The sequence below is a fragment of the Marmota monax genome, unplaced genomic scaffold (assembly GCF_021218885.2).
Source record: "Marmota monax isolate L192 unplaced genomic scaffold, Marmota_monax_Labrador192_F-V1.1 WCK01_AAM20220418_F8-fsc00234, whole genome shotgun sequence".
Taxonomy (NCBI): Eukaryota; Metazoa; Chordata; class Mammalia; order Rodentia; family Sciuridae; genus Marmota; species Marmota monax.
The window spans coordinates 1,628,964-1,656,243 of NW_026692493.1; the positions used below are offsets into that span (position 1 = coordinate 1,628,964).

Genomic DNA, 27,280 nt, shown 5'->3' on the forward strand with positions numbered 1-27,280 from the left:
ATCAATCTCTCCAAATATTTAGGGGGAAAAACTATATAAGCCATTTCACTAAATAGGAAACTCTTTCCAACTCTTTTTATGAGCCCATAATTTAATATCAAAACCTGATGAGAACACTACAGCAAAAGAATAGGGTATGCCAATGTTGCTCATAAAAATAGGCACAAAAACCTTAAACAATGCATTTGTAAATCAAATCCAGTAACAGAAAAACAATGCAGCAAAACCACATGGGGTTTTCAAATACTAAACCAATTTTTATCAACAGAACACATCAAATGAACAGTCCAAGGGTTGGGGATGTCAATGGGAGAAAAATACTATCACCACTGCAAATGGAGAAGAAAGCATGGCAACTGTTCATTGAAAAGCTCCTGCTAGGCCATCAATAAAAGGAAAGTCTACCACCTACAGAACATCATAGTTTCCACTTAAGTTTGGGGACAAAATAAAAATGTCCACTGTACCATTTCTACTCTGTTTTACTGAGAACACTAGCCAATGCAATAATGCAGGAAAAGAAAAGTCATAAAGACTGAAAAGATTTGTAGAGGAGGACTGTATACATGGAAAATCTAAGTGAATCTATTACTAAGTGTACTTAGTGAGGTCACCAATTACTAAGTCAGTGCACTAAAACAACTGTGTTGTCAGAAAAGGTGAGAAAAATGAACTAAAAAATGTCATCTATAGCATTTAAAACATCAAATATCTAGGAGTAAATCTAGCAACAGAAGTCCTGCGTATATGCTCGATGAAAACTATAGACACTGCTGAGAAGAATTAAAGGAAAGTCAGATGCTGATGGGTTAGAATAGTCAATATTGTTAAGATTTTGATTCTCCAGAATTGAGCCACAGTCTCAATGTAATAATAATTAAAATCCCAGCACAGTTTGTATGTATGTAAATTAACAATTTGATTCAGAATTTACATGGCAGTGCAGAAGTCCAAGAAAACCTAAGCAATCTTGAAGAATAAGGTCAGGGGACTTAAACCACCAGATAGTAAGACTTATTATAGAGCAACCAGAGCCAGGCGTGGTGGTGCATGCTTATAATCCCAGCTGCTCTTGAGGATGAGGCAAGAGAATCCAAGTTTGAGTACAGCCTGGACAACTTAGCAAGACCCTGTCTCAAAATTTTAAAAAGGAAAAGAAAAGAAGAGATCTCCTGGAATCAGAATGGTGGTACAGGGTCAGGACGGCCAGCAAGATCAATAGGATAAAATGGGGAACCCACACCTGAGAATAAGGATAGCCAGAAAGACCAAAGAACAGATGGGGATCCACGACTGGATGACCCCCAGGGGACCTGCCAGGCAGAGGCTGAATCCCTGTACAGAATGGGGAATGTGCAACCTGGTTGACCCCAGGAAGCCAAGTCCTTGGATATACAAATGGGGGGATGACCCCTGCTTCACTCCATGTGCACCACTCAGTCCCAAAGGGTTGTATACCCAAATGTGAAAAGTGGAATTATAAAGCTTCTTAAAAAGAAAAACAAAAAAACCTCAGGGCAGTACTCTCTGGACAAGGGAGTAGGCACAGAGTTTTAAACAAGACCCCAAAGCACTAAGGATAGGAGACTGATAAGTAAACACACTGAAGCCAGAAGCCCCGGGTACTGAAGGAACGGGTGAGTGACTTAAGGGACCCCACAGATATTTATGATACGGCTCTGACAAAGAACTGGTATCCAGAACACACACGGAATTCCCACGTCAGCAATAAAACAAGCCAACTTGACCACAGCCAAGATCTGGAAGGAACTCTCCAACAGGGCTGCGGGAAATGCAGAGAGGGGCTGTGGGGTGGCCAGCTCCTACCCAGGCTGCAGAACTGTCAGCACCCTACAAAGCAGAGGGGGTGCCCACCTGTGGTGTGGATTTTACTCCTAGGACTTTAGGTATACCAACCACGACCCTGTCCGACAGGAAGGGAAACACAGGAAGGCAGCGAGGAACCTCAAGGGAAGCCCAGTGGGAGTCCCCACCCGACCCTGCCCAGCGCCTCCCCTGGTGGGCCTGGGCGAGACACCTCCCTCTGAGCACCTGTGACCTTGGCCTCGCGCCCACTTAAGGCTGAGGACAGCGGGGACAGCCCGTCTGAGCGCTGCCCGACTCTGGGAAGCAAAGGCGGGTGCAGACTGTTTTCTTCTCCATCCGACAAGGCAGAGGACAGCTTCTGGCCTGGCTCCATGATGGCCTCCGGCTCCTCCTTCAGGCTGTCGGCACCTGCTGGGAGAGGGGCACGAGGGAGCAAGGTCAGCAGGCAGGGCTGGGTGGGGAGATCCAGGTGAGGGACAGGTCTCAGGGTAGGTGGACCTCAGTGAACAGGCCGGGGATGAGGAGGCCCGGGTGGGGCCACAGGTCTGGGAGAGGGTAGGTCTGGGGGCGAGGATCTGGGTGGGAGGATAGGTCAGGGGTGGGGGGGTAGGTGTGAGTGTGAGGGGGTCTGGAGTTGGGGGAGACAGGTCTGGGGTGGGGAGACAGAACTAGGCTGGAGGGACACGCCGGGGACCAGAGAAGAGAGACATTTAAGGAGTTCCAAGGGGAGGGGAGCAGCTCTTCCCGGCGGGAGAGGGGTGGGCAGGTGGAGGGTTAGGGTAGGGAAGTTCTGGGGTTCCAGAGGGAGGAGGGCGGGTTCCGAGTGCGGGGAGCAGGGGGCCTGTGGGGTCAGAAGTGGGGACAGGCAGGCGTTGTGGGACCGCTGCTCACCCGGGACCGGCCCCGAGGCGCGCGCCGCGCCTCCGCCCCCTGCCGCGCGTCCCCACGTCCTGCGGTTGCCCAGGGCGACGGGCCCGGGCTGCGCGGCGCTTTGTGCAGGACCCCGGCGCTGGCGGTAGAGCCCGGCACGAGGGGTGCGGCGGCCGGCCCGGGGCGTGGGGCTGCGCGGGCGCGCGGGCGGCGGAGGGCGGCGGGCGCTGCGGTGGCGGCGCGCGGGCGGCGTGGGTGGCGCGGGCTCAGCCGGGTCGCAGTCAGTGGCGCTCAGGCTGGGCTCCGGCTGGGGTTCTAGTCCCCGGCTGCTGTCCGAGCAAGCGCGGGGGCGGGGGCCGGGGCACAGGAACACGCGGGCCATGCGTCTGGGGAGGGCCCGCGAGTGGCCGCGACCCCCGCCCGGGTCACGCGCTTTGGCCCCGCACGGAGGTCGGGGTCACTCGGACCCGCCCTGGCACTTAGGCCCCTGCCAAGTCACAAAGACCGCGGTCACACCCTGCCCCTCCAGGGGCACCAGTCCAGGCCCTCGCCCCCTTGCTGCCCACAAGACACCCCACCCCAGCCAGAAGTAGGGGGTGCAGGGGCCGGTGTTGTGGTGGGGTCCTTCCCCACAAACTGCATAGGGCCCTCTCCCTGGACAAGGTGTCCTCTAGAGGGTGATGGCAATGGGGTGGCAGGAGCAGCTAGTAGGTCCCACAAGGAGCCTGCAGCAGCCTTGGCACCCTTAAGGTCATTCTTGGGAGCAGACGCACTCTCACATGGGCACTTCCTGGTGTTTTGCTGGACCCGTCTTCCTGGCCAGTATTGCTTGCCATGCAGGACCCCTGCAGTTCCTTTCTTCTTTGTCCCTGCCAGCCCAGCTTTTTTGGGGGGTGGTGAGGAGAGACCCACCCACTCCATCAGGGCATTCACTGCCGGGGATGGTTTAGAACATGGAGGTTATCTACATTTGGTTTAAATGCATCTTTATTTTGGAAGTTCTCCCCTCTGTGCACAGGTGGGCAGCTTCTCCTGGGCTGGCCAGTGCCTTCACCCACCAACACCTCTGCTCTGCCCCAGGCCCCACCTCCAAGGGTTATATCTAAATCAAGGAATCGATACCAAGGTGCCCTCAGCTCAGCTCACCCTCCTGTTTTACATCTCCATTTGTTAAGAATGTGGGCAGGCAGATGCCCGAACACCCCACATAAACAAACTGCTGGCCACATTTGTAGGTTAGCATTTATTTATTGTTCTAGCGTATTAAATGATATATAAAAAAAGTGTAAATCAGAACTGACAATTTTGAAATTCCACTTGGGTTGTTTAGTTCTGTGGAGTGCAAGCCAGTAGTGATCCTCCAGCCACATCTGTCCCCTGATGACCACTGCCCCAGGGCAGTCCCTGTGACTCCCACCCACTCTCAGGAACAGGGGAGCAGATCCCACCTGGCCTCCTCAGGGCAGAGCTGCAGGGAGGCAGTGGCCTAGCCTGAGGACCTGGGCCTCACGTAGGCAGGAGAATGACCTCCATGGTGGTGCTCGTCTGGGCATGGCCTAGCTGGCCCTGACTTTGTCCTTTGGAGCTGCCCAGGACAAGGGCTGCAGAGAGGTCACCCAGGGCTGGAGATAGCTGCTTTCTTGGCACCTTCCAGCTTCCTGAGTCTTATCTGCATTCCTCTTCTCCAGCTGAACATAATGACCTCCCAATCATGATTCCTGGCAACCAGGGCCACTGGGATCAAGAGTAAGATCTGCTGAGAAGGTCCTCACATCCCCCTGGCCAGGCTGCCCATCCCACCCAGTCCCTGGTTTACTGGTCCATTGGTGATAATGGCCTCCCGGCCTTTCTTCAGCCTCCCTGAGGTGGGGGCAGCAGTTAACACCCAGCTCAGTGGACAGCGAACATCAGTGCCTTCCTGAGCACGGCTTCTCCTCTTGTGCAGGGAGAGAAAAAACATTTTGACTGCAAAAAATGCTGGAACCCAACTCACCAGGGATTAACAGGTGCCATGTCAGCGGGAGGATCCTGTGTCCTCGGAGGATAGGCAGAGGGCACACAAGCCAACTTGTGGCCATGGTTTTAACCGAAACCAATATTATTCTCACCCAAACTGTCCCTGTAGCCTGGCAGCAGGCAGTGACAGACATGCTGGAGAGGTACACAAGTGCCTGAAACACCAACAGCTGACCCTGGCCAGAGCTTGGTGAGCAGGGATCAGTCAGGCAGTGAGAGGCCTGGGGCACAGGGACTGCCCGCGCTCAAATGGGGTCTATCCTGCAGGAGCCAGGCAAATGTGGAGAGACCAGCTTCAACTGTCACTGCCGCAGGGTGGTGAGTGGCTATGCAGTCAGATCCATTTTTCCAAAGCCCCACAATCAGCTCCCTCCCTGAGAACACTGGCAGTCAGTGGTCATGCAAAGCTCCAACTGGACCTGAGGATCCCAGGGACACCCTCCAGGGCTGGGGAGGAGGTGGAGCCTCTGGAATGTACGGAAGACCCGGTGGAGACTTGGGGTGTGGGAAAGCAGTGGCAACTATGTGAAGTGGCCAGTTCTAGGGGTGGGACAGAGCGCTGGCCTGCTCTGCGGGGTGGGGAAGGATGCTTGGCGGGCTGGGCCCTTGAGAGGTGTCATCTCAGAAGGGGAAAGCGCAAAGTGAGGAAGAGCCACAGCACACACAGGCCACAGGGAAGGGCACACCAAGGAAGCTGGACCAGAGAGGCCTGGAATGTGGAGAGGCCTCTGCCCAGCTGCCCTTCTGCCATCTTCGCAGGGGCCTGGGTGGCTGGGCCACCAAAGTAGCATTAAGCTGACGGATCCCACAGGACAAAACAGCCCACATTCACCTACTTCAAAGTTAAGTCTGATGAGAATAAAAGCTGCCCTCAGGAAGGGAAAGGGTGTGTTAGAGAGTCGTGGCCACAGGACAGTGGGGTCTGTGCAGCTGGACGTCTACTCTGGTCACTGGGCCATCTGCACCACAACGGCTCTCCAGGCTTTCTCCTTGTCAAACTCCTTCAGGGGGCTTCTGGCCACCTGTGAGGGAGACAGGACCTGGGTTAGCTCACCAGAGCCACGCCTGCTGCAGAAGGCAGAGCAGCAGCCCCCAATGCACCAGCAAGCTGGACAGGAGGTTGAGAGAGGCCTCCACTGTCCTGCTGTCCTCAAAATGACAGGCCCCTCACTCAGGGTTGGTCTCTGAGTCTCTGCACGTATGGAGCCTGGGGTGGGGCAGGCTCCAGGGGTGGCTGGGCACATTCCTGGCAGCTGAGGAACAGGTCACCTGAGGCAGAGGTGACTGCATGCTGCCAGGCAGCAGGGAGGACAGCAGCCAGCCTCGTGGTGCACCCAAGCGCTAGCATGGGCAGTTCTGGACTCTGGAAGCACAAGGTGTCCACCTAGCACTGCCCCATTCTGGACTTGACGAAGAACCAGGAGGGTCTGCACTAGGCCAGGGACAATGCTGGGACAGACAGGAGACCTCCCTGGAGCAGAGAGGACCAGGTACAGGGGCCCTGTGGCTGCTGCTCCCAAGGGGCCATGAGCAGCTTTGTCCAGGGACACACTGCCTGGAGGGGCAGCCCACAGAGAGCTGCTGAGCCCCTGCTGTCAGCTGTGGCAGCCTCGGGACTCAGGCTGGCAGCAGGAGGTGGGCAAGAGGCAGGGTCTGAGCAGAGGGCCATGCAGGTGGCTGTGGCCTGGCCGAGGGGTGGGCATGACAACCTATATTCCAGGCTGGGTGGGCACCCCTCCCCTGCAGACCTGGCACCCTCTGGAGCCAGGGAGGGAAGTCTGATGCATGGGAGTCCCTGGAAGGAGGGAGGCTCTATGTTTGTGAGAGCAAAGAAAAGCCTGAGGCCCTGGTACTTTTCAGGATCAGAAATGGGTTTGTATTTGCCTAATTTTTTTTTTTTAAAATAATGTATTTCCTAATTTACTTCTTCAAGATTTTTTTCTGGGTTAATTTTAAAATACAAAAAAGCATGAAAGGTTTTGAAGGACATTAGTGCAGGGGATGGTCACCTCCCCTGGGTTCTCAGAGGCCCCCAAGACAGGGAGTCTGTGAGAACAGGCCACTCACCTCCCCCTCTGGGCGCTCCTGGTGGCCAGCCTGGGTGTCCCAGGACGTGCACTGCAGCTTCGTGCTGACCTTGAAGCTCACGCACTGGATGGCGGTGCCAGTGTTGAGGCCGCCCTGCAGCAGCAGCACCAGTAGCAGCAGCAGCAACAGCAGGTCATAGGACTGCAAGGCAGAACGAGCTGTGAGCAACCAACAGCAGACCTGCCCACAGGGTTCCCCAGCACCCAGCACCTGCCAGATCCATCAGCCACTACCGTCCCCTGCACGTTCTGCTGGTGGTGTTAACAGGCCTAAGAGTGCCCCAGAGGCCGCCAGGCCCGGTGGACAGCATGGCTGCTGCTCCTCTCCTCACCTCAAGGACCCCAAGGACAGATAAGGAGCCTACAAGACCACTGTGCTTCACACTCAGAGGGGAGCTGGCAGAAGGAACCACAACCTTCCAATGAGGGAAGGAGAGAGAGGGTGGGGGTCCTGGGCAGTGGGACTCTGACCCACCAGCAGAGTGGCCCAGCTGCTGGAGACGCAGGACCGAGTGCCGTGAGGAGGGGAAGGAGGTGGGAAGGGCTCCGGGGAGGAGGACAGGCCCAGAGTCCTCCTGGTGGCCAGAGAGCCCAGGCCAGACACAGCACCTAGGTGCAGCAAGGGAAAGCCTCCGTAAAGCACCCAGCACCTTCTGCTGCACACAGGGACGTCCCTCTAGGTGGCCCATGAAACACAAAGCACAGGAAGGAGTACAGCTGGCACTGAAGGGGAGGAAGTGGGAGGGAAACAGGGCACAGTTCCCAGAGGACCGCAGTGCTGGCCTCCTGCAGCCAGGCCCTGGATCTGAAATGCATGTAGAAAAGCAGGTGTACCCCAAGAGAAGGCACCCAGCCCTGCCTGGCAGAGAAGGAGGCAGGTGCCCACTCTACCATGGGCACAGGGTCCTGGCACAGGTGAAGATGGCCATGGCAGAGAATGGGAAGAGAACAAACAGACCTCCTGGTAGGAGCACTGCAGATGAAGGGGCTGAGGAAAAGATGGGTTTTTAATTTTTTAAAAAATGAAGGGTCTCATGACACAGGTCTAGCTGGGTCCCGGCCTGTTCTTACGAAACCTGGCTGAAGACACAACTCAGATGTCCAGATGCAACTCAGGACATGTCGAAGAAACTCCCCCATGCAGGGCCAGGAGCAGAGGGGAAACCACTGCCAGGCCCTGAACCCTGCTCCACACCTGGAGGGCGCCTCCCCAATAGCAGCGCTCCAAAGCCCCCTAGAAAGTGGGCTGGAGATGGGAGCAGAGCTTGCCGGGCTCAACGAGGCCACACACGCTTCACCTGCATGGCCAAAGCAGCCTCCCCTGTCTGAGGAGGAGGTGACCAGCCCACAGCATGGATGCACCTTCCCCTGCAGGCCCTCTCCCAGCCAGCACTCCGATAAAGTGCTGTGCAGATGGCTGGCAGCGGCCGGGCTCCCATCCCTAGGGCTGGTGGGATAAGGCTGGTTACAGCTGCACGGGGTAGTAAAGGAGGACAGAGGAACACTGACTCCTGGGTGTTCAGGAACCACCAGAATAAATTAAGTTAAAAAGAAAAAAAGTTGGGTATGGTGGCCACACCTGTAATCCCAGCAACTGAGGCAGGAAGATTGCAAGTTTGAGGCCAGCCTCAGCAACTTAGTGAGGCCCTGTCTCTAAATAAAAAATAAAAACAAAAGGGCCTGGGAATGTAGCTCAGGTGTTGAGCACCTCTGGGTTCAATCCCCAGAAACAAACAAACAAAAAAGGGCCAAGGTCCAGAGTGATGGTTTTCGAGTCAACCTGTCCAGCATGGAAGGGAAGACTGTGGTGATGTGGCCACCTCCTGGACAGCAAGTCAGCAGGGCTGGCACCAGCCCCCCAGCAGGTCTTCACACAGCTTTGACTCTCGAACCATACAAACGTTCTAAACATTTACAAAATATCATTAAAAAGGAAAAAGGAGGGGCTGGGGTTGAAAGCTCAGTGGTAGAGCACTTGCCTTGCATGTGTGAGGCACAGGGTTTGACCCTCAGCACCACATATAAATAAATAAAGGTATCGTGTCCATCTACAGCTAAAAAAATAAGAAAAAAAGGAACCAAACCCTAAAGCTGAACACATTCAGAAACCATACACTGTGCATGGCACAACCCTCGGAGAGCCACACAGCAGGTGCCCGCCCTCCTTGGTGGGATGGACCTTAAGACTGCCAGTAGGGACGCCAGCCCCTGCGGTGGCAAGCAGCTGTGTGTGCCTGAGAAGACAAAATCTGGAGCCAGTGCATGGCAGCCAAGGAGCCCCGTGCCTGGAACTGGAGCAAAGAGGAGCAGACCCAGGACTTGCAGAGTCTGACTGGAGACAGCACGCGAACCCCACTGCTGAATAAGTCTGTCCGGCTCTGTCCGCCGAAGGTTCAGGAGCTGTGGTCCTCAGGAAGGTGTCAGTGCTCGCAGCCCCATCTAAGCTGTGCACACTGTCCCCACCCAGCCCTCGTGCATGTCTGGACAGAGACAGAAAGGGCAGGCCTTCCGGTGTCTACCAGAAGCACAGCGCTGGCCACATTTGGGTCAACTTGAGTATTGAGAGAGGGACAGCTGTGACCCTCTAAAGCCTGGAAAACTTGGCGGGTCCTTGGCAGTGCTCAGCAGAGGAGGGTGGCAGCCCACCACACAGAGTGCCAGCACAGGAGCAGAGGAGGGGTATGAGACCCCAGGCTTACCCTTATTCACTTCCTGAGGTAAAAATGCCACCCTAGTGCCCTCACTAGACCAGGGGAAGACAGCAGGGACTAGGACCTGTGTGCAGCCAGAGCCTGGCCAGAGCCCAGCTCCACAAGCACCCTGCACCACATATAAATAAATAAAGGTATTGTGTCCATGCGCCCCATGCATCCAGGTGCACGGAGGGCCCTCCCAGTCAGGGAGGAAAGGAAGAGGGCCCCTGTGCTAAGGAGCTAGAGACCAGGCATCCACTCTGGGGCTAAAAATCACATGAGGACAGACACCAAACAACACTGTGTCGGAATTTTGATGGTCACAGGTGTGATGATGAGACTGTGATATGTGGGGGCAGCTGTCACTTTTAGAAATGCTGACCTAAGGCCAGCCAGCGTGAAGGGTCAGTTGTCCACACCAGACTGCACTTTCAGATCTTATCATCAGTAGGAGCAGCAGATGCGGAAGGCAAGCTGCTATGGCACCTGTGTCCACTGCATGGTCTTTTCAGCCTGTGCTGAGGTTTCTGGGAGTGAACTTGGGGGACACCACTTATGCTGGTCACAAAAGACGCAAAGTATCTAAGGAGCCGTGAGGAGGCAGCTGGAAGGCCACACAGAGCTCCACCTGGAGACAGTCAGACTCTAGCTTTTCTCTGACTGACCTGCGCCCTCAGTGCAATTCCGAGCTAGAGCCAATGACAGCTGGTTCTACCGTGGCATGATGCTCAAAATCAAGAAACCCACTGCCACTGTGGAGGAGGGCGGGGGCCTGTGCAGGCTGTGCTAGGGCAGGCAACGTCCCACAGCTAGAGAAGCAGAGGCAGCCTGGGTGGAGGCCAGGGCAGAGCTGCCCGCTGAGTGGCAGCAGCAGGGCAGTCAGGTGGGCAGCCATGCCACTGTCCAGCGGGAAAGGCACGTTAGAGCCACCTCACAGTGCACGCACACTGGCTGCACCTGCGGCCGACTGAGGAGCCACTGTGGCCACGTGGTAGGTGCTTGTCTGTGCTGGCCACTGCCAGGACAGATCCAGTCTGCCCCAGAGTCCTCCTCAGACTCCCACTGACTACGAGTGGCAGTTTCTAGGAAGTTTCAGACGAAAATGAAGGGATACGTACTTTGATGGCTGGTGGGTAATCTTTGAAGATCTCCACGAGCCTCACCACGCTGAAGGACAAGTACCCGGACGCCGTGAACAGCAGTGGGGACGTCAGGCTGCTGATGGCCAGCAGCACCTCCACCTGGGGAGGCAGGCAAGGGCAGATGGGGCGGGCCGTGTCACTGCAGTCAGGCAGCGGGCGCCCAGGGCAGGGCAGCCTTGGGAGCAGTGGGCATCACAGGTTGCCCAGCCCTTCCACACACCACTCCGCTCACCAGTCCCTGCCTCTGAGATCTGTCCCGCTGACTTCCCCATCTTCCCAACTCCTAGGGAACTGCAGGTCAGACTGGGGAGGGGCTTTGAAGCCAGGAGCAGATGCTCCCCGCACAGAGCCTCAAGCATGGGCAGCACAGGGCCGAGGACAGCCCACTGAGAAAGGACTGGTTCCTCCCCTCCCTTGCTCAGCCTCAGGAGTATCTCTGTCCACATCCGAAGTGCTCACGTCCCTGCTACCCGCAGGCAGGCAGCCCTGAGCCCTCTGCTGGTGGGTCCAGCTGCAGTCCTCCCACTGCCTCAAGAGCTGCTCCTCCCTGCCCCCCCCCCCCAGCCCTGCAGCTGCCAGTGTGGGCCAGAGCCTTGTCTCTGGCACGGGGGAGGGGCGGGCAGACCTTCACCCACCAGGCACTTGCTGGGACATTCCGCCGTCACATGACTGGCAATGGCGCTTGGAAAACACTAGAAGAAAAAAACAATAACAGATTTTTTTCTTAAATTTTGAGACAGGGTCTAAGTTGCTGAGGGCCTCCCTAAGCCACCCAGGCTGGCTTTGAACTGGAATTACAGGATTACCACACTCAGCTGGGTTTTGTGAACAAAGAAAGATCTCAGAGCCGCTGCAGTAAGATGGAGTGTTGTGCTCTGCTCCGCCACACTGAGCAGAGTTCCTGCTTCCAGCCAGGGCCGAGGAGGTGGGGCCCTTTGGGGCTGATGGCTGGCCTGGGCTGTTCCCTGGGGGCCTGGAGGCAGGTGGTCTCTCACTGGCTTGGTGGGCTCCTTGTTCCTTGAGCATTCATTAAAAATTTTAAGCCCCTAGAAAATCTACAAGAATGGTGTGACTCCCCAGAGTCACCTTGCTGGTGCCTTCTGTGCCCTCAGCTGAGCACCTGGTCACTTGTGTCCACACACTGGGCGTGGTCCTCACACAGCAGGTGTGGTGCAGTCCCGGCTTCCATCCTGCAGACCCTCTGCTTCCAGATCCAGGGTCCGGTCCCCATCACACTCTGCACCTGTCTCTGTCTGTGGGCCAACTCTCGGCTCTGGCACCCCTGAGGGCTGCACACCCCTGCTGCTCAGGTTCTCCCTGGGTGTCCAGGTGCTTCAGGACTAGAAAGGGGCTGCAGCTCCCAGGCGTCCACGTAGCCCACAGGGTCAGGCATCTGCTGGCTCTTCCCCTTTGAACCAAGAAGTGCCTCTTCCCATCGACCTCAAGGAGCTTGATCTAGTTCCAAGGCCAGAGCAGGCAGAGGGAAGGTGGTGGGTGGCTACCCACACCCACCTGGGTGTGCCCTCTGGTCATCCCCCTGGGCCATCACCCCTAGGCCTCCGAGTGCCTGACATGGCCTGGTGAGCTAGTGACCCAGGCAGTTTCCCAGCTCCAAAGTTCCTATCCACACCTTGGGGCAGTGGTGTTGGCCAGTGACTGACAACTGACTCCTCTCAAACAGGAATGACCCTTTTGTCAGGGCCCTGAGGAGAAGGTAAGTAAACGCAGAGAGAGTTGATGAGGGAGGTGAAGAAACTGCATGTGCAAAGTCCCCGGGGTTGGACCAGATGTGGCTGCAGAGGTGGGCTTGGCCTCAGCCAGGAGGCAGAAGCATCCACACATTTCCCAAAGGGCCTCTGGCTACAGCAGGGCAAGTACTGAGGAGGGAATAAAAGATGGGGCACAGCCAGTTAGAAAGCAGCTGGGGTGGCCACCCACCATGGGGAGAATGGGGAGGACCCAGCCTTCAGCCTAACTCCAGGCCCTGGACCCTGCCTGGCGTCCAGTGATCTATGCCCTTGACCTCTCTGGCCACCCCTGGCAGGGATGCAGGCAAGCCGAGCCAGGTAGCTTCCTACCCGAGAAGGTGTCCCACCTGAAGTGCCCCACCCTCTTCCTGGGGTCTCCTTACCCCATAGCTGCTTGTTCCCTGCAGCAGGAGGGAGGGCACTGTGGGTGCATTTAGGAATGGCCAGGGGACAAGGAAGAGCACCTTCCATTGTGAACTTGGTCTCTGCACTCAGGGGCACAGGGTCTAACCCCCACTCAGCTCTGTTGCAGACACAGATATCAGACATGTCCCCTGCTCCTTCTGGGGACTGTGTGCTCAGGCTGCACCCTGGGGAGTTCTCCTCCACTGGACCTGCCAGCTGAGTGGCTCACCCCACCCCCATTCCTGCACTGTTCCAGGAGCCCCTGGGCAGAGAGGTCTAGGGAGTCACGGGCCCCCAGGGGGAAGCAAGCTGCGGCCCCCATGCACCACCCAGCACGTCAGACTCCACCAGGGCCAGTTTCCCTACAGTGGGGGGTCGACTGCAGCCAAGCCTGCGGGGCAGCCTCAGGAAGGACCGCTGCTGCTCTGAGGAGATGTGGACAGGATACAGGTGCTTGCCATGTCCTGTTCTTTTCTATGAGATGGTAGGGCAAAACTGAAACGTCCGCAAGGCCAGGCACCCAGCACGGACAAGCTGTGGCTGGCGGCCGGGCACACAGGTGGCAGGTGCAAAATGACGCCTGGGGCCCAGGTCTTCTGCACAAAGTACAGAGGGATAGCAGCTCTGGGTGTGAAGGGACACTGTGGTGTGACGGTCCCCAGGGGGGCCAGGATGGCCGACTGGTACACACTGTGCAGGTTTGGGCTTAGCCCTGAACAGCGTGAGATCACATGGCAACTGAAAAGACCCGCACAGTGACCTGAGGACCAAGTTCAGAACAGAGGCCATGCGTCCACACTTCCTTCGTGCCAGGTGTCCTGCTAAGCATCTGCTGTATCAGCATTTAGTATGAATTACAGCAGAAGTATCACATTTTATAAAACACATGCTACAAGTTGCATGGGATAATACAAGTAATTGGCTGTCTTAGGAAACACAGGAGTGATATAAAATATTAGCAACGAATATAAAATCACACGCTGATCGTCCAGCCCTGTTTCCAAGTGTTCTGGGTCAGGGGCCAGCAGGACTCTCTCCAGGTGCTTTCCTGTCAGAATGCCATAATACAGAGCTCAAGACCAGCCACCTTGGTTCAAGAAGAGGAGCCCAGAGCTGTGGCCAAGACTGTGTGGCCTGAGCAGCTGTGCATGGACAGGATGGCCAGCCAGGAAGTACTCACAGCCACTAAGATCCAGAAGAATGTCACTGAGAGGTGTGGGCCTGAGACCGCTTCATCCACGTTCATAGCAATGACCCCACCGAGGACAGCAGAGACACCAGCGATGACCTCGACCACCTGGGAGGGGACAGTGGGACAGCATCACCTCACAGGGCCACCACTCTGAGGGTCTGCACCCACCATGAGGGAGAGAAGGCACTGTGTAGATTTCGGCTCCCAGGGTAGGCCATGGGGTCAGTGGGCGGCCTGCTCTCAGGCTGAACAGGCTGAGCCCCTAGAAGCTGATGCAGGGGACCCAGCTGGCCTTGGGTGAAGCTCACGGAGGCCACGGGAAAGCTGGATGTGGATGTGGCCAGCAGGAGTGCCAGAGGACACACTGTCACAGGGCTTGTGCTGGGGACAAGACCGGCCGGCCATACTCCTTGCATTCAGACCCCACCAGACCCCACATGGACAAAGAAAACTGCCCCATTCAGAGCAGTCACAACACAGGACAGAAAGCTCCCCAAAGAGAGGACACCTGCAGAGGGCGGTGGCGATGGCCCACCACAAACCCGCAGGGACACCGTTGGCCTGGAACTAACACTCTACTGGGCAAAACAGTCTCCATGAATGAGGTGACCTGCAAAAGTGGAAGCTGACCAAAAGAGACAGCCCTCCCAAGGTGTCTGAGGAAGATGCACTAAACAGGAGCAAAGTGGGGCAGGAGGAGGACAGAAGCTTGGCAGAGGTGGACACAGAGGCCTGGGAAGCTCAGGAGCAAGTCAGGAGCCAGATTGCAGAGGCAGGAAGGCACCTGGCGCCCTCCCCTCCCCAACCAGGCCAAGGGGAGAGATGCACACTGTCTACAGGAGGCAGACTGAACAGGAGGAGGTCTCCAGCTGAGAAATGTGCAACTTCTAGTCCAAAACCACCGTGAAGAGGACAGGAGAAGCCTCGGCTGGAGGTAAAGGCAGAGGAGAAAAATCCAGAAGTAGGGAGGAATAAAAAGGGTAAAATAGATAAAATTATGTTAGAAACCACTCTCAGAGGAAATGGGCTAAACTCAAAAGCCAGGCAGATTAGACAGAAAAACTAAAATAGAGCCTTGCACCATTGTAAGAAACATACCCAAAATCACCAGAACAAGATAAGCTGGAAATAAGAAGGGTAAAGATGCCTTCGGCGGAGGCCAGCAGAGGACAGTGATGTGCTCACGCAGTGGGAAGAGTCCGTGGCCGGCCCTATCCGACACAGAGAATGTCGCTACACAATGCTCAAGGAAGAGCTGCTTGTCTGTAACTGAGAACACGGGCTCCCAGATCCAGGCTGGAAAGCGACAGAATTACAAGAAGTCAGTACCCACACTCTACTGGAGGTTTCTGTCTGAACTTCCCCAGGAGAACAAGCGATCCTGAACAAATAGGAAATGGAAAGGGCCTCCAGAGCTGGAGGTTCCAGGGCACAGTGCAAGCCAGGCCCCTCCTTCTTCAGCTGAGACCCCAGAAGCTCAGGAAGACCAGCTTCTCTGAGCAAGGCACTGCTGGCCCCAGTGATGGATGGCTGCAGTGGCTTCAGACGAGGGCAGGACTCACGTGCACGCCCTGGCCAAGTCCTGGACATCTTTAAACATGAGAACGAGGATCTGACCCAGCCTCACACACCCCACCAGTGAGAGGAAATTAAAAGGGAAGTTTTTCTTACCGAATAGGATTTCAGGACCCGAGCAGGAAACGGCACTTCCTCCAGAGTGTTGCTGCTGTCGGAGATGGAGCCCTTCAAGGAAGCGAGGCTCATCAGCCACAGTGCATGGGCTCGGGGTTCAGGAGTGCTGACCATGGTACGAAGGGGCCACTGGCTGGTGTGGCCCCACAGACTTAAGGGGCATGCTGAATTGCCACCACTGTGGGTCCCAGGCACCACGGGCCCCAGGCACCACGGGCCCCAGGCACTGTGGGCAGACTTGGGGGCAGAGATGCCTTCCTAGGTAACAGCCAGGGGCACTACCCCACGCCCGCCTCCTTGTGGCCTGAGTTGCCTATGGGGATCCTGGGGCAGCCAGGCCACCTCAGGGTCATGATGCCATTGTGGAGGCCACCCACCTTCTTCCTCCTGCAGGGCTCCTCACTGGACCGTGCAGAGATGATCACTGTGGCTGCCATGAGAAGCTCCAGCAGGAGGAGCAGAATGAGGTTGAAGTTTATCTGCAAGGGAAGCAGGAGCCTCAGCCGCCCTGTTAGCCTCTCATGGTGGCACAGCAGGCCAGGCTGCGGGCCAGCGCCCAGCCCTGGATGGGCCCTGCACCCTACACTGCCTCGGTCCCACGCGGGCCTTTGGGATTTTTGTTTATTTCCCCACTCTCATCAAGGGCTATGCAAGAACAGGCTGTGGATGGATCAGGTTGTTGGGTGGCATCTGCCGTTCCCTGAGCTAACCCTCTCACTTATACAACAGGCTGACACTCGGTTTACAGCAGCTCCCAGCGTGACTGCCAAAAACTGCAAACACAGGGGTCTGAAGGGAAACAGAACTATTCTGGGTCCTGACTGCACTAGCAGTTTCCAGAATTTGCACACTTGTTAATATTCTCAGAACCAAGCCAGTCAGACCCCCTGAGAAAGGCAGATGCACTCTGAGAACTGAACCAACAGCCTGTCCACCAATAAAAGATGGTATGTGCTTCCTCCTGTTTGCCAGCCCTCAAAAAGTATGCTGTGCACTCCTCCATTCTCCACTGGCTCACAGGATCGCTCAGCCTCAAAACCAGGGCATCACTAAAGCTGGAGGCCTGGCCTGCCCATCTCCAAGCAGGGACTGGACCAGAGCCTGGCTCCACACCACCACTGGCACATCTGCGCTCCTCCCTCCCTCCCCTGTGGCTGAGCCATGGAGTCTGGAGCCTTGCCTGGCAACTGCAATGTTCTGGATTTGATCCCAGCCCCACAAATACATGAACACGATAACAAGACAATTTAACTGATAACTAAAAAATAAATTTATAAAAGAAAGAATGTGCTGGATACAGTGGTACACAACTGTAATCTCAGCTACTCGGGAGGCTGAGGCAGGAGGATTGCAAGTACTAGGCCAGCCTCAGCAACTTAGCAAGACTCTGTCTCAAAATAAGATAAAAGCATGGGGGTGTGGCTTAGTGGTAGAGCACCCCTGGCTTCAACCCCTACATACTGCAAAAATACATGTGGAACCACATGAAATTAACAATAGCATCTCAAAATACACAAAGTAATTAATAACAGAACCACAGGAAGAAATAGGTGAACCAATGGTGATAGGTGAACAATTTGACATACTTTCCTCAGAAACTGACAGAGGAAAAAGACAAAAGCATAAGAACTCTCACAATCACAAGAAAGTTGCTGCATTAACCATGTCTCCTTTGATGCTCTTCCATCTGGGGCTGGGCTGCCCTGGACAGGCTGCCCCTCCTAGGGCTGGCTAATTCTGGGATTGGCCAACGACATCATGTTCAAAGCACCCAACCTGCGCCCTTCTATCTGCTTGCCCATGTGGGGCCACCACCCACCTGCCCAGTCACCCCAAGGCAGCCAGGGACAGCTCTGTGTCCAGTACCTGCTGAAGGTATTCAGACTGGCTGATCCTAAGCCCCCTACGTGCCACGCCTGCTCCTTCCTGGCTCCGCACCACCACTAGTAGATCCATGCTCCTCCCTCCTGCCCCTGTGGCTGAGCCACGAGTCACAGTGGGGATGCTTCCTCTGCCTGTACCAACCCTGATGCTCCCCTGAGTGGCCCTGCGTGCCCCTCCTCTGGGGTCTGTTAGACTGTTAGAAGGTCTTTCAATAGCCGGCATCTCCTGCTCTGCTGACCTCACCGTATCTGAACAGTAAAAAGCCTGGATTTTAAAACAAATGCAACTAATAAGCTCATCTACAAAACTCTGCATGCCAAATAAGGCAGAATTTCCATTCTTTATAGTAGTTGTATAGTACTAACAGAACTGAGCATCTATTAGTCCATAAACAGGCCTGGTAAATTTCAAAGAACCAATGCACTCTAGATCATGTGTTCTGGTCATAATACAATAATGTCATGCAAAAATAAGCAGCTGATATTTAAAAATAGGGACTGGGATTGTGGCTCAGCTGTAGAGCGCTCACCTAGCAGGTGCAAGGCCTGGGTTCGATCCTCAGCACCACATAAAAAAAACAGACACATGCATCTGTTTTATTGGGTCCTCGATAGTTTATGGACTTTGTTGTTGACAAGAATGGAGTCATGTTTTTTGTTTTTGTTTTTTAAGTTGGACACAATACCTTTATTTATTTATTTTATTTGGTGCTGAGGATTGAACCCAGGGCTTTGCACGTGCTAGGCTAGCCCTCTACCGCTGAGCTACAGCCCAACCCTGGAGTCTTGTTTTTTTTTAAGTTGTATTTTCAGATAGACTACTGCTAGTACAGAGAGACGCTTATTGAATTTTTAAAGAAAGTTTTATTTTGAAATATTTTGAACTAAAAAAAAATTGTAATAATACTACAGACTTCCTATATGTCCCTTTTAAATATTTTACATTTTTATTTATTTATTTATTTTTTTAATTTTGAGAGAGGGTCTTGCTGAGTTGCCCATGTTATGGGCCAGGCTATATGGGCAATGACCAAACAGACTCCATTTTGCCCTGAAACTCCACGTCCTGTAAGAAATGCTTCCCCCAGGGAAAGCCCCACCTCTGTACCCATCAACAGTTGCTTAGCATAGCATGTTTGGCAACACAACATGGCAATTCTTATACAATGTAAAATTGTTCTCTCTTTGGTTCCCATTTTTCTTGGATAATGTACCTTGTCAGAGATTGAGTGTCTAGATGTTAGAAACCATTCTTTAACTTGTACACAACTAGAGATGTTTTGGCCCACTCTCTTTTCTGCTTGATTTTAGATCTCATGACATTTGTTTGTGAGTTTTGAATCATAGCAACAGTCATGTAGACTTGCAGCCTACCTGCTTGGACCACCAGCTGGTGGACCCGGACCTCCAACTGGTGAATAAAGTTTCTGTCTGCTGCTTTAAGATTGACACGGTGATTTATTGCAATCTTGTCTTAACACCCAGATGGCCTTGAACTTGTGATCCTCCAGTGTCAGCCCCCAAATTGCTGGGATTACAGGTGTGGACTGTCACTCTCAGCAACTTACACTGGATTTTTATAAGTTGGTTTTGTGTTTCACAACTTTTCAGAATTCTTATTTTTCTTCCATCCTAGGAGTGAAACCCAGGGGCTCGTGCATGCCGAGTAAGTGCTCTGCCACTGAGCCACAACCCAGCCCTTCATCTTGTTCCACAGTTTAATTTGTATCTTCATGGCAACTATCATGCCAGTCTTTTCAGAGACCCAGCTTTTTGGTGTGCTGAGCTCTGTTCTCTTGTTTGCTCCATGTTATTCTTTTCCTTCTATTCAGCACCCTTTCACCCACCGTACTGTCCTGATGAGCTAGTTTCCTTCCAGCTCTGGAGCGGCCTGTGTTCCAGACTGTGACCTGGACTAGTCTGGAAGTTCAGGCAGGCTCTGCTACACTGCTCTGCTGGGGGCTCTCTGAGCATCCCCTGCCCCTTCAGCCACCTGCTGCCCCCCCCACCCTGTGCAGACTGTGGGAATGATCCCCTCCCTAACTGTACACTCCCTTTTTGACTGTCCCTTCTGCTTCTTGCCAGACCCTAAAAAACAGGAATGTGGGGCTATCTTTAAGTAGCACCCACTTATTGATTTATAATATCATTAGATTATGACTAGAATACATGACACTCAGAACTGCAGCTCTGAAGGCCACGTGAAAACAAGAAGTCCGTATCTCCGCTGTCCTCTGACTGGGAACAGTGTGAGTTGATGACCCCGGGCAGGCGAAGCTGCGGGATGCTCAGGCTGGTGGGGAGGACTTGCAGCAGGCGGCACTCTGAGCCTGACAGCGCACAGGCATGACCCACAGCCAGCAGCCTCACTCCTGTGGCCCAGAGCAGCCTGGCCTCGGGGGCTAGAATGCAGAGTGTGCAGGCGCAAGGCGGTGACATGCCACCAACAGGGAACGTGGTGGTTTGGAACTCTGGGGAGAGTGACAGGCTGCAGAGACCTATGACAAGATAGGCAGGTGGAAGGATCAGGAACGGGTGCGCTGTGCCACCAGCGGCCAGCAGTGTACACCTCCGAGAGCCCAGAGGACCTGGTGATGGCTAACAGGACACTCATGGCACACAGAGCGTGGATCCAGCCTCCAGCCTGTCTGGCTCTTTCCCACTGTGTGGTGTCCTGCCCCATGGCTCCTGCCTGTGTCCTTGAGCACAAGCACAAGCAGCTCCAGGCTTCCTTCCTGGGTCCCCACTGCTCAGTCCTGTCACAGCTCTGTGGTTGGAGCTCGGGTGCTGCTGGGATTCTGCAGGTGCGAGGCCCAGGAGATGCAGGGCTGCAGCTCCATGGCCACCAGGGGATGCAGTTCACCCCGCTTTCACCACGTGGTCATCCGTCTTGTCTCCCACTCTGTAGTTCACCTGCGTGCACAGGCACTGTTCTAGGTTACGGACATCTGTTTAGACAAGGAGTTTTTGATGGCAAGTGTCACCGCTGTGACCTTCACATGTGTACTGCCTGGTCACAGGTGTGAAGCAGTTCTCCAGGGCTTGCACCTGGGGTGGCACAGCATGTATCTTAGAATGTCCACCAAATCCTTAACAGTTTTTCAAAGGGCCGGCACTGAGCATCAGAGTTTCCCTGGGTGTGCGCTGAGCACGTAGATGGCTCTCGCTGGCTGTAGTACGCCTCTTCTCCCTGCTGCGTGCCTCTTCTGCCTGCTGCCAGGCAAGCTGAGCCCAGCCCTCGAAGGCTGTGGCTTCCTCCTGGGGCACTGGTCTCCCTGGGGAACTGAAGGGGCGCTCCATGTGTACTGGCAGCTTCCCCATCCATCACCCTCTCCCTCACAGCATGCTTCAGAGCCTCAGGTCTGGATCTCCATGGCAGGTGGGAGGTGGTCCACCCCAGGTGACCAGGCACTTGTTGCGTTCCAGATCACAGACTGCCATCCATACATGTGAGGAGGCCCAGGCTGACCCAGTCAGGGTTGGTTCCCCTGCCTTTGCCAAGACCACCCTGGCAAGGACAGCTTTTTAATAAGCCTGGGGGTGTGCCCCAATCTGTTCTTCAAGGGGCTTCCTTTCCCAGCCCGAGTTCCTGTGCAGAGCTGCAGGAATTCCATGCATTCTGGAAGATTCCAAGAGGTATCCCCCCCCCCCCATGCCAACATGTATGAGTCTCCTGCATGACCTTGCCCTCCGATGGTTCAGGATGTCTTGAAGAAAGAAGCCTTATATGCCTGAGTATCTGATAATAACTAACAGAAAAGACTCTTCTAAAAGTCATGTTGTCCTGAGTTAATTTGTCTGACCAACAGAACTGCAATTGACAAATCCAGGTCCCAAAATGTGCACAGGTACCCAGAAGCCATGTAGAGCTCCCCTGTCTGCTTTGTCTACTGCTGCCTTTATCAAGGCCTCGGGCTGCATCCTGCGTTTCTTCATCTCCTAGGATCTTTCAGACTGCAACAGCCTCTTGGTTAAGATGATGTCAACATGAGATGCCATCCGTCCCAGCAACTGAGACACGTCTCTTCTGTCCCTATTGCACCACACTGACAGAGACTTCAGATCCCTGGCTAGACAGGGCCATCACCCCTATCATCTCAAAGCAGCCACAGAAGATACATCTTGACCCTTTAAGAATAAGGGATCACAAGGCTGGGGGTCGGGGTGAGATAGGAATTTGGGGATACAGAAAAGGAAAGACAGCCCATCCCAAAAGAGAAGTACCCCCAGAGCTCTTGGGATGCAGGAAACACCCATGTATTTTTTCAATGCAAAACAAGCATTGTGAACAACCCAGCCTGTCCTTAACCTGCACTGGGGCCCTTACCCTTGATCCTTGCCCTTGCCTGCAAAAGTTACCCAGGGGCCATGACCAAGTGCAGAGAAAACTGGCCTAGAATTGTGTACCCTGGCCCTGGCTTCACCTCTAGTGCACCTTGTGGCCCCTGTACCTCCACATTAACACTCACATCCAGGGGTTGCTGTCTCTCCCTCTGGAGATGGCCTGCATTCTCCCTTGAATGTATATTTCTTACTTTACCCCAAAAGACATCTCCCTTGATACAGCCGACATCTTCCCTGGAATGTATATCTGCTTTCCTAAAAAAGGAAGGGCGTGCCATCATTTTTTCACTGTAGGGTCTCACAGATCTCAGATTTCGTTGGATTTATCCCAGGAATTTGATATGTTTGATTCTACAGAATGATATCTGCATGTAGGTTGTTGATACAGTTAAAAGTTTTATGCTGTTTTCATGTTCAGCAAGTTTGCTACATGCTCTGAGTCCCTGTGTGAAACTGGCAGGAATCGCTCTTTCTGTAGGTGGCAGGTAGAAGTCCCTTTCCCATCCTTCATTGTCCTTTCTGTTTCTCACCTTGCAAGGCTAAGACACTTCAAATTTTGTTGAGGTTTTTGTTCTGTTTTGTTTGGTACCAGAGATTGAACTCAGGGGCACCCAACCTCTGAGCCATATCTCCAGTCTTTTTTTTTTTTTTTTTTTTTTTAGAGCCTCACTAAGTTGCTGAGGCTGGCTTTGAACTTGCAATCCTCTTGCCGAAGCCTCCCAAGCTCCTGGGATTGCAGGCACGAGCCACTGCACCCAGTTGGTGATATTTTTATTTGGAGGCAAAATGAGGTGACAATGTTCTTCCACTTCCCTTAGTAATATGTAAACTGACTGTTTCTTATAATCAACAGCATCACAGTTATTAAAACGTGTTTTTGTCCTGCCAGGTATGGAGCCCAGAGCCTGCTCGTGCAGGGCGAGCACTCTATCACTGAGCCACATCCACAGCCCTGTTACTATTAATTTTTTAAGAGTTGTTGCAAAAGAGATGTTAAAATATTGCTTATAAATAAATTAATTCACTGAAATCAGTTAAGTGTTCAGTGGAGATAATTCTCCTCAAAAGCATGAATCCAGTTCTCAACACTGTCAATTTGGGAGTCTTGGAAAACATCAGGGCATATCCCCACTCACTCAGACATCCACTGCACCCCCTCAGTGCTGGCAGAAGCCCAGCAGCTGATGTCAGCAGAAGGTGTGGCCCAGGTCCCTTCCAGTGACTCACGTTGATTGCTGATGGATTCAGGACCAGTTTGCACCCAAACCATATCAAGCACGTGGTGGTGACAGCAAATGTGGAAACAAACAGTATCTGAAAGTTGGGAATCTGGAAGACAAGGCAGCTCGTCAGCTAGAACCCTGAGCACATGAGGGGAGGCACTGGGGGTGGCCCCACCTATCCCTGGGCAGCCCTATGGGCAGCCCTGTGGCTGACCCACCTCCCTCCACCGCCCTGCCCTGTGGAGGCCGCCCAGAAGGACTTACCGCACTGACATTTCTCCTTGAAACAGCGAAGCTCACGATGGCTGAGGGGATGCACTGCAAAGAAAGCAGAGCTGGTGAGCACCCTGCTGGCCATGGCTTCAGTCCCAGCCCTGCAGTGACAGCAATACCTGATGGGATAATCCCAGCCATGTTGGCAAACAAGTGTTGGGAGTCACTTGATGCAGGGGACCCTCGACACTGACAGCCCCAGTTACTTCAAGACAATTCATCCTGAAAAAGGGTTTCTAGCCAGGCACACTTGGATCCCAAATATAATTTAGTATCATTGCACAAGACCAGAATGTTCTCACCTGGAGAACTACACAGAAGGAAAAAGCCTTGGTGGGGAGGAGGCACAAGAGTTCTCTGGTGTCCAGGGTCCCACAGCCCAGGAGTGCTCATCCAGGCCACACCCTCTGACCCCACTATGGTCCCAAGGCTGGGAGTGGGCCAGCTAATAAGGGGACCAAACCCTGGGGGGAGCTGTGGATAGGGCCTCTGAGAAGCACAGAGGATGTGTCTGCAGACAGTGGGGATGCGAGCAGGAGGATCCAGGGGGACAGGTTGGCTGGTGTCCTAGGGGCCAAGCTCTGGTAGCCAAGACAGGCCACCAGAGGCAGAGCTCTCTCCCAGACAACTATGAGGGGGAAGGGACACTGCTAATGTGGAGCCGACCGGGAGCACTCTGGGTCTCAGGTGGAGGTCACTGCCCCCGACAAGGGCAGCTCCCACAGTGAGGACCTGAGGCCAAGAAGGTGGTTCCAGAGAGAGCAGGAGGGAAAGGTGTCACCTTCTGCTAAGAAGGTCTGTCCTAAGAGCCCAAGGGAGATGCTGGGCGTGGGGCGTGGGGAAGCTCATGTGTTGTCTTTTAGGGCATGTGGCCACTGATGGGGTGGGGCAGGAGAACTAGCTGGAGGCTGGAAAGGGACAGACTCCCAGGACCTTCTGCCTGTACAGGCCTGTCACCAGCTGGAACCCCAAGGAGAACCCAGACCTTGGTGGCTTTCCCTACTGACACACAAGACCTCAGTGGACAGTATGCTTTATGATTGAGCTGGCCAGACAGGGGATGGCTGGAACCACAGGCCCTGGAGGTCTGCGGTTGTCTCTCCTCCCCTCCTGTGAGGACCACTGTCACTCCCCAGCCAGCCTGGGCACTAAGTGATATTCCATAAACAGGGCACCAATCTTTGGTCCCCCAAAGACAGATTCCCCCACCAGCTCACTGTCAGCTGGAGCCTATGCAACTGCAGGTAGGAATCAAAAGTGCTATTTCTTGTACCAAGTCTCGGGAATGAGATTCAGACCTACTTAACTGGAGCTTTAGAAGTAGTAAACCCTATTTGAAATTAAAGTCATACAAGAGATCATTGAATGAGAAACAAGTGGCAGGGACCCAAAGTCAGGGCAGGGACTAGGGCACTGGCAGGCATGGCTGGAGGGCTGCTTACAGAGCCCGCTGCACACCGTAAGTAATCCATCTCAGAGGGGAACACGTTGCCCAGGTAGAGGGAGAATCCCGAGGTCACAAGAAGGCAGCTCTGCAAAATAGCAACACAAACTCAGTTCACAACATGGTTCTGTCTGCAAATTACACATGCAAGGAGTGAGTGGCCTGACACTGCAGCATCTCAGAGCCTGCATCTGGCCCTGTCTGACCAGGGCCCTCTCCAGGGACAAACGAGTCCTATGCCTAAGGCCAGAGCAGGGACCCCTGTGCTGTTATTTAGTGGAGAGGACAGGGGCTGTGTCAAAATCAAAGGCAAGAAGTGGTACCTCTCCCCAGGGAAGCCCTAGCTCCACCTGGTGTGACCACCTGACACAGGTCCACTCAGAACCTGGAAACAGTGCCTGCCCCACCGCTCTGCAGAAGTAAACCCTAGCAAACATCTAGAACTGACTGCTGGAGTCAGACTGTACAGCCCAAGGTCCGGGTTAAACCTGGAAGAGGCTGCTGAGGGCCAGATGTGGTTGTGGCCATCCATGGGGGTTGCTGCAGGTTGGCCAGAAGAGCCTGGGCAGGAGAGAGGTTGCAGCCAAGATGTTGATTCTCAGTCCAGAGCCACAGGGAACTGGGTCCTGCCGTGGAATGGTGTGTCCAGGGGCCTGTCCCTCAGCTATGAGGACCACACCACTCCTTCAGGTCTCCAGTTGTCTGCCATCTATGTAGGAACATCCCAGGAAAGACACTCCAACATTTGATGCAGCCCTGCCTGGGGCCAGCTCAGACCTGAGACCCCCTCCCACCCTTGTAGCCCCGGCCTCAGGGACCCACAGGAGTAAGGAGGCCACCTTGAGCTAGTGTTGACCGTGGGCTCAGTACAGTCTCCTGGTGGGATAGCCGTAGACCTGAGTGGTAGGTGCTAATTGAAAAAAACAATTCAGAGGACACAAGCATGATAAACTCATCAGTCTCCAAGAGGCTCTCCAGCATTCACCTGGTGGCTGCTCCTGCCCGTCTCTAGCCTGGGAACAAGCAACACCTCCGCCGGGGGCCTCGGGCCACTGTCTTCACTGAAGGGATATGCTTGTGGACCTCACCCCAGGGCCGTTGTCAGGCTACTCACCCCCATCAACACGGAGAAGACCCAGGTCTTGTAGCTGAAGCACGAGGGCAGCCTCTTAGACAGCTGAAGGTCGCCAGGCTTTGCGTCCGGGGTGTAGCTGCCCTGGTCCTGCCGGCCTGGGTCCTGCCGTCCCCGCTCCAGTGTGGGCATTCGGTCGTAGCCCAGCTCCTCCCTGAACTGCCCCTCCCGTGTCATGGCACTGGGGACAGGCATGCTGCGAGTGGTGACATGCGGCCGTGCTGAGACTCACAGTTACAGGCCAGCGTTCACTGGTTTGTAACAAAATTATCAACTTTGAACCCTGAGAAAGCTTCAATTGCAATAAGCTGTTTTCAAGAAATAATTTTTCTTAACAAAGAAATATTGTGCACACGGAAATGCTATGAATTTAAAAAATAAATACTTATTTCTATAAGTGAACAAATCACTTTCCCAGTAAGACAGACCTAGGCAACATGGATTCGGGGTAAGACTTGAGGCTTCACTTGCTTTGGCAACCTGGGTCCTCAAACACACCCCACTTCCACTCAGTGAGCAACTTCCTACACACCTCACGCTGCCCTGGGGTCTCACTGCTACTAGGCTCAAGGTGGTGACTGCCCAGGAGACAGCCCAAGACTCACTTGTTCTGCAGCTTACGTCTGTGTGCTTACCTCCGCTGCAGTCCGGCCGTTGGGAGAACTTGTCTTGGGGTGAGGGGCTTCCAGCAAGAACTATTCACACATGGAACAAAAGCCCAGCAAAACTGCACTTGAGCCAAGGGAAGGAGCACTGCCTCCTGAATTTCAATGAGATGGAGTAGATCCTAGAAACATCGCTGCTTGGTTGTGTAACCATGGCTCAGAGCTGTCCTAACCCAGCAGGAGAGAAAGGGCCTCCCTGCTCCTGCTCATCACAGACTCGCCAGGTGGGCATCTCCGAGGAAGAAGCGTAGCTGAGAGCAGAGTCCACCATGTGCAGGATCCCGGCCAGCCTGTGCCTGGAGCATAGCTCTATTCAAAGGGTGTACTGCATTCTCCTGCAGCCCTTTTCTGTCCCCTGTGATCACATGATGGAATCTCCTTCACAAGGTCACACAGACCTTTCTGTTGAGGACTGGCTGGACTGGCCCTTGCTGTGGTCCAGGTTCCGCCCACTGGTTCCTGTGGCAGTCCCTAGGGCTGGCATGGTGTCGCTGCACCCTTTATTTCTGCTCACCAAGCAGAGAAAAAGGACATGAACATATTTCATCCAGAGACACTGGCCCCTGGCAGTTTCTTTGTGAAAACTGAAAAAAGTACTAAAGTACTTTGAAAAACTGGCTCTTTAAACCACAAACCCACATCAA

At 54.2% G+C, this 27,280-nt stretch overlaps 2 protein-coding genes across 3 annotated transcripts in view; both read right to left on the reverse strand.

Annotated features, from left to right (window-relative positions):
• Window positions 1-2,679, reverse strand: part of Ttll8 (tubulin tyrosine ligase like 8) — a 39,335-nt gene extending 36,656 nt beyond the window's left edge. The window contains 1 exon segment of the mRNA XM_046443533.2: window positions 2,053-2,679. Coding sequence (XP_046299489.1) covers window positions 2,053-2,200 — 148 coding nt within the window. The 5' untranslated portion in view covers window positions 2,201-2,679.
• A 1,246-nt stretch (window positions 2,680-3,925) lies between these two features.
• On the reverse strand, window positions 3,926-27,114 carry Mlc1 (modulator of VRAC current 1). 2 transcript variants are annotated; one of them, XM_046443541.2, is made up of 12 exons: window positions 26,607-27,114; window positions 25,954-26,222; window positions 24,838-24,927; window positions 23,387-23,440; window positions 23,127-23,228; window positions 16,050-16,151; window positions 15,652-15,723; window positions 13,969-14,085; window positions 11,271-11,327; window positions 10,612-10,734; window positions 6,781-6,942; window positions 3,926-5,735 (listed from the first exon to the last, which is right to left on the reverse strand). In XM_046443541.2, exons 2-12 carry the CDS (start codon window positions 26,164-26,166, stop codon window positions 5,661-5,663), a joined length of 1,167 nt encoding a protein of 388 aa, XP_046299497.1. In that variant the 5' UTR covers window positions 26,167-26,222; window positions 26,607-27,114; the 3' UTR covers window positions 3,926-5,660. The 2 variants fall into 2 exon arrangements, with proteins under 2 accessions (XP_046299497.1, XP_046299496.1); XM_046443540.2 differs by having other exon boundaries at window positions 25,954-26,167; window positions 26,607-27,102.
• Between the last annotated feature and the right edge of the window lie 166 nt (window positions 27,115-27,280).

Bases quoted from the DNA above. Each gene is read 5' to 3' on its own strand.
- Mlc1 (XM_046443541.2), bottom strand. From the start codon at position 26,166: ATGCCTGTCCCCAGTGCCATGACACGGGAGGGGCAGTTCAGGGAGGAG. The intron at 11,328-13,968 runs GTGAGTACTTCC...TTTTTCTTCTAG, and splicing joins TCTTCTGGATCTTAGTGGCT to TGTTTTCCAAGCGCCATTGC. The intron at 5,736-6,780 runs GTGAGTGGCCTG...TCTCCCTCACAG, and splicing joins AGGAGCGCCCAGAGGGGGAG to GTGGCCAGAAGCCCCCTGAA.